The 12,155-nt window shown below is 40.0% G+C and overlaps 1 protein-coding gene across 3 annotated transcripts in view; it reads right to left on the reverse strand.

Moving 5' to 3' along the window:
- The window catches only part of ANKFN1 (ankyrin repeat and fibronectin type III domain containing 1), a 603,208-nt gene that overhangs the window by 456,542 nt on the left and 134,511 nt on the right, over positions 1-12,155 (reverse strand). For all 3 annotated transcript variants that reach the window (XM_045044941.1, XM_045044939.1, XM_045044940.1), the window contains one exon: positions 9,762-9,859. In XM_045044941.1, the coding sequence (XP_044900876.1) occupies positions 9,762-9,795 (34 nt within the window). In that variant the 5' untranslated portion in view covers positions 9,796-9,859. The remainder of the gene's footprint in view (positions 1-9,761; positions 9,860-12,155) is intronic.

A 12,155-nucleotide genomic window follows, 5' to 3' on the forward strand; every position in this document is an offset into this window, starting at 1 on the left:
TTCATTTCCCTGCATGATCTATCCCTGCCTATATCTACAACTTATTTTATGACCTTATTCCCTAAAGAATATCCTCTCCAGCTGAACAAAAGTTATTTCTGTCCCCTAAAAACAACAAGTTATTTGCTGTCCTCAGGGCTTCCCACGGTTTTTTCTCTGCCCTGAATACCTTCCCCAACTTCTGTCCCTGACTGGTTCCTCCACACCCCAGTCCTCAGTTTAATTGCCTTTTCCTTAGAGAGAACGTCTCAGACCACCCACTTCCCCTATTTCTCCTTTGAGTTAATATAAATACATATAATAGATCATATATTATATTAAACATATTTAATATCTATGGAGACTCCCCAGTTATTCTTTCTCATAGTGGTACATAATAGTTATTTATTTGTTATTTATTGTCTGTCTTCTCTATTAGATGGTAAGTTCTGTGAGAGCAAGACCATGTCTATATTTTTACTAATTTAGACCCAGCTGTAGCACATAGTCAGGCCCGCAGTAAATATTTGTTGAATAAACAAATAGTATAAAGAGAAGAGGTTTTCTGAAGGGAGACAAGTTTGGCTTTGATTCCCAGCTCTACATTTTAACAGTGTGACTTTGTATATGTTTCTTCCATTATTTTTAGACTAAAACTAAATACTAAATTTAATATAAAAGGAAATATAAATTTAGTATACTAATATTTAGTATTAAATATATAAAATTTATATATATATATGTTATATATATTTGTATTAAATATGTATCTTAACCTCTCTGAGCTCTAGATCTTTAAGCTATAAAGAAGAATAGTAATATATACCTTGTAAAATTGTTGTAAGCATTTGGGAATAGTGTGTGCTCAAATTTTTTTCATTTCCTTCACTTCTCTTAAAAATAAAAGATCACGGAGATAGAGGTGGGGAAAACAAATGGGAACAGGGGACAGACATGATCTCCCTTTTCCCTGAGAGCTAAGCTGGGTCCTGGGAGTGAATATTCTCAGAGGGAAGAATCACCAATCCCCAGGATGGAGCCATTCCTTAATGAATACAGATGGTATCATTTGTTGTACAGAGTTTGGCTTAGGAAAAGAAAAGGAGGGGGGCTGCCTGGGTAGCTCAGTCAGTCAAGCGTCTGACATGGGGCACCTGGGTGGCTTAATTGGTTAAGTGTCTGTCTGATTTTGGCTCAGCTCAGGTCATGATCTGTGGGTTTGAGCCCCACATTAGGCTCTGTGCTGACAGCTCAGAGCCTGGGACCTGCTTCAGATTCTTTGTCTACCTCTCTCTCTGCCCCTCGTGCTCTGTCTCTGTCTGTCTCTCTCTCTCTCAAAAATAAATGAACATTAAAAAAATAAAATACAATAAAAAAGGAAAGGAAAGGAAAGGAAAGGAAAGGAAAGGAAAAAATAAATTAAAAAAAAAAAAAAGAAAAGGGAGGAAAACTGTGTCCTCCTTTAGCCAGATACAGACCAGAGTTGAACTAATGGGGTCAATTATTTTCATCTTTTAGAAGTTGGCTTTCTGCATCTATAAATTGGGAATGATAGGATCTACTTCTAAGGTTATTATCATGATGGAATGAGAAGAATATTGTAGTGTGTTTACCACAGTGCCTGGAAAACACTTGCAGATATGCAGATGTGAGTTAATTCCCCTGCCCCTCATAACCAGAAGGACAGGATTATAGCTTAATCTTTACAACACTCCACTGTAAATTGGCAGTAAATGCTCTAATGAGTGTTACGGAAAAAAACTTGAAGCCCATAATTCACTATAGCAGTTAAATGAGTGATTAACAACAGTAGTAGTAATAATAATAATAATAATAATAATAATAATACTCCCTTCTATTCTCTACATCTTTGGCAATAAAGTATAAAGAAGACTTTTTCAACCACTACTTAGCTTTCAGTTTCATAAGCTCTTTGTCAATCTTAGTCCAAGTTGTATGTCCATGTATTTTGCTGAATTCAGTGAATTTGCTACCACTCTAACTTCTGGTGGAAATGACCAAATTTTTGTCTCTATGCTCCAAATTTAGCAATAGATCATGACACTCAGATATTTCTTCAGGGAGTATTAATTGTAGGGGGAAAGTGATGGCATCTTATTTAGGTTGTCTGGAAAGTCAAAGGAAGATTATAATTTATAGTTACTATGGTAGCTAATTATACCTTCAAGGATATGCCAGTTGCTGTTAGGGAAAAAAAAAGGCTTTGATCATAGATGAGACCCTTGTTGGGGAATCAAAGAAAATAAGAAAGTGGAATTTGTGAATTTGCCATCTTGAAAAATGCCTGGCTATGGAGGCCAAATTTCTCTTTGGATAAAAAGTTTACTCAAATTGGTGTCTCCGAGGTGCTAAAATTCGTATCAAGATTCTAATAGCATGGGGACAATATTGTAAAATGCTAACCCATGTGTTTTTATGTGTACTCTCTCTTTACCATGTGGGTCTCTTTTATTCAGGGAAGTGGACATCATTCATCAAATTCATGGCTTCTAAGCCCAAAAGCCTTGGTCCAGGTTATACCAGGACAAACAGACTTGGAAGAATATGCCATTAGGCAGAACTAGTTTACCTGCAAAACACTTCTACCCCCTACAGTAGTTTAGATCTTCTGAGCTCAGTAGGAGGAGAAGGGAGAGCTGGAGCCAGGTCTGGAAGGCTCTGTGCTGTGCTCATCCCTTTGGATGGAGTCCAAGTCCTGGGAGGGGTCAGTAAGAGAAGGGAATTGTGTTTGCTTCCTGATGAGGGATTGAGAAAATCATCAAGGTCTAGGAATACCTAAGCTAGGCCCCCAAGTCTTGTATGGCCTCAGAATAGTATGGGAAAACACTTGAAAACTCTCCTGGCAGGGGAGCAAAAGGCCACAGAAGAGCTATAAGGAGCCAGATGGACTGAAAATGGTACAGTTTTTGACCAATGACTGGAGAATATTGCAGGGCTGGACAGATACCAATGACCAGGGATCAGGTACCACCCTTTCCACCTCCCACCTCTCATCCTTTTATGTTTTGAAAGTCTCTCCAAACTTTGGCCGATCCACACAGAAAGAGGAAGTAAATTCTGATTTGAATGAGTTTGAATCTAAAAATGTCTGTAAAAACTCATTAAGACTAAATTTTTCTGTCATATAAGGATTAGGTAGCATTCTAGAAAAATAAAGATGTTACTTGTGTTTTGCACATCTGGATTCATAGCTACTAAGAGCAAAGACCAATTCCAGGCAGACCATTTATATGTATTCAGAAAAGAAAATAATTTCAATTTCAAATCCACAGCCCAGAGTCCTAACCCTCACCACATACTTCAGAAAAATGTATAGAGGATTCAGGGAACCTATCACCATCCTCATTATTTATTTAGAGATACTCTCATGAATGTAAGTTGTCTAAAATCCCTACTAAAATCTAAAATCCCTACTGTGGGTTACCATGATTTATAGAATAAAAATTCAACTCTTTAGTACGATATCCAAGGGTTTCAAACAACAACCCCCATCCTACCTGTCCAGCCTTGCATAAAATCCCTCAGGATGGTCTAAGTTCCAACCACAAAAGAAGTGCCCCATCCTGACCCTGTAACATAATTTTACTCTCCTTTTCTTTCCTATTTTTGTCCCCTTACTTTGCATTGTTCCCTCCACCCAATTCTTGCTTAATATTTAAGAGCATCGGGCACCTGGGTGACTCAATTGGTTAAGCATGTGACTTTAGCTCAGGTCATAATCTTGTGGTCCGTGAGTTCGAGCCCTGTGTCAGGCTATGCTGACAGCTCTCTGTCTCTCAAAAATGAATAAACGTTAAAAAAAAATTTTTTTTAATATTTAAGAGCATGGACTTTGGAATCCAACAGACATGGATTCAAGAATTCAAATTTTAATTCTTCATCTGACTATCAAGGTACCTCTGAACAAGTTTCCTCTTGTGTAAACTTATATTAGACACAATATAAGGGGTGATTGTGCATTGTAATTAGATAATGAGTTGAAAATTAATTAATGGATGGTTAATGAATAAACCTAGGACTTGGTAATGCTTTTTTAAAAAAGCGGGGGCTATGATTATAATTAACATTCTAAAAATATTTTTTTTTAATTTTATGATAGTATATTTATCTGGCTCAGTGGATATGGGTAGGTCATGAGTTTCCTAGTGACAAGAGTTGTCATAATCTGCACTGTCTTGCACCGTCTGTCACCTAAACCAGGCATTCGGTAAATGGCAGTGGAATGCATGTCAGGATTAATATTCAAAGCTCAGTTTAAACTATCAGAGTTTTAACATACCTGACTAGTCCTCTCTGATACCCTCGGCAGAATTAACAGCTCCTTCCTCTAGGAGCTGCTAATGCTTCCGTATGCCTCTTATTTCAATTTGCCTTGTTACATGTTATTTACATGCTCTCTTCTAATTATTTACACATCATGTATTTAAACATCTCTCAATAAAATATCACGTAGATTCTTGAAAAATGTAGTTTTTTTTTCATCTTGTTAGCCCAGCCACCCTTTCTTGAACTTAAAACTACCTTTAAACAAAAAAACAGAACGTGGGGCAGAATAGATGCTCACTTAACACTTGCTAAATTATGCTGAAAACCTCAAATCATCTTTCCTAGTTGGAGGGACTCAACAGTATCATGTCTGTACTTGAAGGGCAAAGTAGGGTGGGGACCAGGAAGTGGCAAATTGCTGTGCACAGCTGAGCAGGGTTGTCTTTGACCCCACAGGACAGCTGGGCTCAACATGAGAGGAGAGCTTTCACTTTTGATCTTCAAGATAACATTTTAAAATATAAAGGAAAAAGAATTTGAGATAATGTGCAAGCTCTCCTTCCCAACATGCCATATGGGAGATGAGGCCCTTGGATTAAGAATCGTTAAGTCCTACTTACTAAATAAAGACAACCAGTCTCATGGAGAACCAACAGAGAGATATACAGAATATGAAGTGTGGATAAGAGTAAAACTTACTCCAGAAGAAAATAGCAAGAATTAGCCCAGAAGGCCCAGCCCCTTGTCCCCAGCAGGCCAAATCATACCAATTTCCACTTCCAGTTTGCTCCCTGCACCATCACCAACTATTAATCATCCCAGCTCCCTGATAAAGTAGTTGGGTGGAAGATGATGACAGTGGCAACCCCATTTGAACCAGGATTTGTGATTTCCAGGGCTACCTACTCATGCCTGCAGGTAGCCAGATGAGATGGGGGTTTGATCAGACTGTTCTAGCACCCAGTAGAGGGTGCACAGCATACACCAGCTGTGCAGAATGAGAAGGGAAAAAACCTGTATTCCATTGTGTCTGGGCTTGTACCCGTCCTCTCAATGGGTCTTCAGTAAGTTCCTTCTGGTTCAGGAAGAATTTGGTAGCTGTATCAACGTATTCTCCCTTAATCTTTCACCTGCAGTCACCTCTCTGAACACCCGAACTGGTTCCTTATGTACAAATTTTTATCCCAGAACTAAGCCACCAAAATGGGTTGTTTTATGATGTAGATAAAAAGAGTTGGGACCAGACCCTATGATGTCTGCTGGGATGATAAGATTTCTCCTCCAGAATTTGTTTCCTGCAATCCTCAGTGCTTTCCATAAGGGTAATGAAACTAGAAAGGATAATGGAAAAGAAAACTCCAGGGCCATGCAAATCCCAAGAGCCTACAACTGTCTACGATAAGATACTCATGTGGATCATAGCTATATGTTTGAGAAGAGGCATAGGTAGCCCAGCCACATCACCCTGGTTTCAAGATTATGTTAAAACGTGTGATTCTAATTGCATCAAGAATCATAAAATACCTAGGAATAAATCTAACCAAAGATGTACAAGATCTGTATGCTGAAAACTATAGAAACTTATGAAGGAAACTGAAGAAGATAGAAAGAAATGGAAAAAACATTCCATGCTCATGGATTGGAAGAATAAATACTGTTAAAATGTCAATAATACCTAAAGCAATCTACACATTCAATGCAATCCCAATCAAAATTGCACCAGCATTCTTCTCAAAGCTAGAACAAGCAATCCTAAAATTTGTATGGAACCACAAAAGACCCCAAATAGCCAAAGAAGAAAACCAAAGCAGGAAGCATCACAATCCCAGACTTCAGCTTCTACTAAAAAAGCTGTAATCATCAAGACAGTATGGTATCAGCACAAAAAACAGACACATAGACCAATGGAATAGAATAGAGACTCCAGAATTGGACCCACTAATGTATGTCCAACTAGTCTTTGACAAAGCAGGAAAGAATATCCAATGGAAAAAAAAAACAGCCTCTTTAACAAATGGTGTGGGGAGAACTAGACAGCAACATGCAGAAGAATGAAACCACACCATTCACAAAAATAAACTCAAAATACATCAAGGACCTGAATGTAAGACGGGAAGCCATCAAAACCCTAGAGGAGAAAGCAAGGAAAAACATCTTTGACCTCAGCCGCAGCAATTTCTTACTTGACACATCTCCAAAGGCAAGGGAATTAAAAGCAAAAATGAACTATTGAGACCTCATGAAGATAAAAAGCTTCTGCACTGCAAAGGAAACAACGGACAAAACTAAAAGGCAACCGACAGAATAGGAAGATATTTGCAAATAATGTATCAGATAAAGGGCTAGTATCCAAAATCCATAAAGAACTCACCAAACCCACACCTGAAAAACAAATAATCCAGTGAAGAAATGGGCAGAAAACATGAATAGACACATCTCTAAAGAAGACATCCAGATGGCCCACAGGCACATGAAAAGATGCTCAACGTCACTCCTCATCAGGAAAATACAAATCAAAACAACACTGAGATACCACCTCATGCCAGAGTGGCTAAAACGAACACATCAGGAGACTATAAATGCTGGGGAGGATGTGAAGAAATGGGAACCCTCTTGCACTGTTGGTGGGAATGCAAACTGGTGCAGCCGCTCTGGAAAACAGTGTGGAGGTTCCTCAAAGAATTAAAAATAGATCTACACTATGACCCAGCAATAGCACTGCTAGGAGTTTACCCAAGGAATACAGGAGTGCTGATGCATAGGGGCACTTATACCCCAATGTTTATAGCAGCACTTTCAACAATAGCCAAATTATGGTAAGAGCCTAAATGTCCATCAACTGACGAATGGATAAAGAAGATGTGGTTTATATACACAATGGAATACTACTTGGCAATGAGAAAGAGTGAAATCTGGCCATTTGTAGCAATGTGGATGGAACTGGAGGGTATTATGCTAAGTGAAATAAGTCAGGCAGAGAAAGATACCATATGTTTTCTCTCTTATGTGGATCCTGAGAAACTTAACAGAAGACCATGGGGGAGTTGAAGGGGGAAAAAAGTTACAGAGAGAGAGGGAAGCAAACCATAAGAGACTCTTAAATACTGAGAACAAACTGAGGGTTGATGGGGGGTGGGGGAGAGGGGAAAGTGGGTGATGGGCATTGAGGAGGGCACCTGTTGGGATGAGCACTGGGTGTTGTATGGAAACCAATTTGACAATAAATTATATTTAATAAAAAAATATGCTGCCCAAAAAATAAATAAAAGCAATTCTCTAAAAAATTTTTTAAAAATATATAAAACGTGTAATTCTGGGAAGACATGCAACATACAGCCTGAATATATAAGGGACTCCATCACTAATCTCAAATCATTTAACACAAATTATATGTGCTTGTGTATAAAAGGTTATCAAGAACTCCTCTGTGGTTCATTTGTGCCTCAGTTTTCCCAGCATTGTGGTTGGGGTACTTTTGTTGGATGGCGTAGTAGAAGAAAAATCAAGAAAATTTTATTTTAAGACCATCCCAAGCCCCAAAATTTGTCAATAGAGGAAGTAGAAAGGAGATCAAATTGTAAGGAGGAATGAGGAAGGAAGAAGGCGGAAGAAGGATGGAGGGAGAGAGATACACAAAATCAGCTCATGAATCCTTTCCTCGTATTGATCTTAAGCTGGCCAAAGCTCACAGTGGGTGGGGAGATATTATTAAACCTATGTGTTGTCTGGAAATTCACCATCCATGTGAGCACAGGGCTCACTGCACTGGGAGAGGAGGGTAATATAAAAAGCATCTGAGATGTGGGAAGAGACAATTCAGGAGCTCAGTGGTCCATAGTAGCAGGACCTCTGCTGCTTGTGTTTAAGTTTACTTTCACTTAGTTTCTGAGGCCTACGGGGCTAAGCTCCAACAGACGATGTGGCCACAAAGAATATGGTACAGTTTGACCAACAAAGGATTCGACCAATGAGGGCAGCAACCAGGATTTTCAGGGATCATCAGTATACAGCTCATTCTCTATATTACTGACCAGTAACCATGCCCACAAGGGCAGCCAAAGATGAAATGTAGGAACTGGGACTAGAAGAAAGACTTGCGATAATAAGTGTAAGGCCCATAAATTGTAAGAAATTGAATAAGCCTTGGATCTCCCTCAATGCCTTCCCCCACCCATTTGTGGAACAACCATAATCTCAGATAGCCTGGGATTGTTTCCATTTATAACCAGTTGCTCTGGCATAGTTGGCAGAGTTATTAATAGCACCTCCTCTCACCTTCAGAAATGTCCAACAAATTATCTAGTCACTCATTCATTTGGCAAATTGGAAATCTGAGTCCCAAAGAAGGAAGGGGAATTAGTGGCAGTGGGTATAGATTTGGAATAGGTTATGGGTTGGTTTGCTATGGCCAACTAGAAAAAAAGCAAAACAAACAAACGCAACCCAATCTTCACATGACGTTACCCATTTCTCTATTTACCTCTTTCACTAAATTATAAACTCTTCAAGGTCAAAATCTGTGTCTTAGCCTCATATTTCTCAATGCCAAGCACTTAATAAATATTTGACTATTACACTTATTAACATGCTTTCTTGTACATTATCCCATTCAATTCTCCATTGGCACCATATGATGGGTAATACTGAATAAAGATGAGAAAGCTGAAAGTCAGGGATATTAAATGTTGAGGAAGTTAATAGCAAAACCACTAAAACCCAGGTCTTGAATGCTTCTTTCCATTACATTATTCTCAGTGTTAGAAGGAGTCTAAATGCAGAGGGAATGTTTGCTTAGAGGGATGGAGCCCGGAAGAGCCAAGGAAAATGTGGTAGGCAGAGAAACATCTCTGTGGGCTGAGAGATTTGACTATTGGACCAACAGGATTGTTTTTCGGGGCCCTGTGTTTCTTCCAACATGGCTGCTCCTTTGAAAAAAGGAAGCACATCATGTGCCGGCAGCGAGGTGGAAAGGGGGGTTTGGACATAGCCCAGGATGCTGCGAGGGCAGAGATTCAAAGTGGATGGGTGAAGGCCGAACTGAATGGACCCACAGTCCAGCAGTTAGCTTGGGTCAAGCTACCAAGGGTTTTCCCCTCACAAGGACTTCCATAAGACGTACCCAGGGCCCCATTCAAAAAAGGATCAAGCCTGGCATTTTCCTGGCTGTTTACTTAAAAAAAATTAAAGCTTAGCATTTTGAAAAATGTATTTCTTGGAGACAAATATATTTTGGCCCAACCCACATCCCACTAGAACTTACCACACAAAGTTTCCAGTTCCATCCCCAGGCCACAGCACCACTGTACCATGAAGGGTGATATTTTATTTATTTAATTTCTATGTGTTTTAATTCTCCCATTCTAGCTCCTTTAGCAATCAGTTGGTTTGTATTCTTTTATCTTGACATTGTTCTCTTTCCTTGCACCCATTAAGTCAGTGCATTGTCTGCTTATTTCCACGAAAACATTTTTTTTCAGTAATGAAATAAACTTTACCTGACTTGGAGCTGTAAATACCACCAGGAATCATCGGGAGTCTCCTTGACTTCTTCCTGACCCAGATGTCATCACCATTCAATCGACCATAGGCCACCCTATAAAAGGAAAAATGTGCACTCTTGTTCAGGTACAAGACAACCAAAGAAAGATTATGGGCTCTCTCTCCTCTTCCCCACCTGCGATCCCCAATCTAGCAATGCAGTGTACAATTATCAGAAGTAATAAGGAAAGAATCCTAATAAAATCTCACACCATGACTCAAATTCCAATTTTCAACAAATGGTAATAAGGGTCTTCCATCTTGAAGGCAATGAAAAACAGAGTCTGTGTGGTATTCCTCCTGGGCAGTAGAGGGCACTGTGGGCACACACTGGAAGTAGACCTTTTGTGCCTCAGGAAGCTGACAACAGTTAATAGGAATACACTGTGTGGTTGCTGTCCCCCCAAATGCATCTTTCATGTCAAGTGGTCCCCATGGTTCATCTTGCTGCCATGATGCCATGGAAGCAATAACAATGACAATAAAAGCAGCTTGTTCTTTCTTTTACTGTCTTCTATCAAAAGCAGTCTACTTTGGAGGTAAGAGATTTTGGAAACACTCAGGCTTTCACTCAAAACCTGAGTTAGCTACTTACTGTCTGTATGACCTTATAACTGAACTTCTCTGAGTCTAAGCTTCCTCATTTGGAAAGTGGAAATAGCAATACTTGTGAACTGGATTCTTGTAAGGGTCAAGTGAGATTGTGCAGATGGATGCCTTCAGCATATAAATATTAACCCATGGTAGCTGTTGTTGTTATAGTAGTTTTGCAGTGCAATCAGGTGTGTGGATGACCATGCCCAAGCCTAGATTCTTCCACGTTCTCTGAGGCCCAACCTTCTTGTCACTGTCTCTGATTTAACACTTTGCCCACCAAGTCACAGAAGGGTTTCATGAATGCTAGTAACATTCCCACAAGTGCACGAGAAATGCTGCTGGGCAGAGGTGGCATCTCACCATTGAAGGCGATGATTATTCAGCTGGGTCTCTCAGGATTATTTTGAGAGAGCAGGGCATAGTCCAAGCACAGGGATCCTCACTGTCATTACAGGCTCAGAATTCAGAGTCCACCTACAGAATTATGTGGTGCCTCACTAGGGGTAACATGTATAAGGGTTCAGGTTGTGCACTGCATGGTAGTCTTTCAAAAACTACAGCTAGAGTATCAAATCTGACCTGCTGCCTATTTTTGTAAATCAGGTTTTATTGGAAGACAACCAAGTCCATTCATCTATCTGTTGTCTAGGGCCACTTTCATGCAACAATGATAGAGCTAAGAAGTTGCAACAGAAACTGTATGGCTTTCAAAGCCTAAAATATTTATTATTTGGGTCTTTACAGAACGTTTGCAGATTCTTGTGCTTAGCCTTCAGACCTAGTACCTTGTACGTAGAAGATGCTAAAGGTAGATGCTCATGCTGAATGAGTGAATGAATGAATGAATAAAGACTAAAATACCAACCCAAACAGCCAAGCGTTAACCTAAAAAAATTGGAATGGAGGGGCGCCTGGGTGGCTCAGTCGGTTAAGCGTCCGACTTCGGCTCAGGTCATGATCTCACCGTCCGTGAGTTGGAGCCCCGCGTCAGGCTCTATGCTAACAGCTCAGAGCCTGGAGCCTGCTTCAGATTCTGTGTCTCCCTCTCTCTCTGACCCTCCCCCATTCATGCTCTGTCTCTCTCTGTCTCAAAAATAAATAAACATTAAAAAAAAAAAGAAATTGGAATGGAGAAGATTAAAAGGAATTGTAAAAAGCTTGAAATGAGGAAATTTAGGTCCTAGTTCCAATTCTGCCCCCTTATTAATTTGTGTGGCCCTAGACCAATCACTTCCTATCTCTGTATCTCAGTTTCCTGTCTACAAAATGGGAACCCTAAGTGCATTTTATCAGGGCTGTAATGAGGAATAAAGTGAGATCACAAATGTAAAAGTATCCGTGCCCAGTTTCTGGCACATAATAGGAGCTAAGCAAATGTGAGAAGAAAAAGCAAGGATGAGAAGAAATCCTTGCTTCTGAATAAAATATCTGCCCCGTCACGGAGGAGTAAACAGAGTAATTCATACATTTAATTGGCAGATGTCACGGAAAAAGCTTCAAGAAGCATTCTACACAAAGACTCCCAGGCTAGTTTGTGTTCAAACAAACCAGACAGCCAGCCCACAGCCTTAGCCAGGAGCCAAATATTTCAGACACGATCAGGGCTGGCTACTCCAGGCTGAGCTGTTCCGCATGTGGCTGGAGCCAGGCCACAGGAAGTCCTTGGTGTCAGCTCTTAGAACCTAGTGAGACTGTGGCGTTTTCTTGATCTTCTGTGTAGACCATTACTCAGATAAGGGACATGGGGAGAAAGA

This window comes from Felis catus, chromosome E1, assembly GCF_018350175.1.
Source record: "Felis catus isolate Fca126 chromosome E1, F.catus_Fca126_mat1.0, whole genome shotgun sequence".
NCBI classification, from domain to species: Eukaryota; Metazoa; Chordata; class Mammalia; order Carnivora; family Felidae; genus Felis; species Felis catus.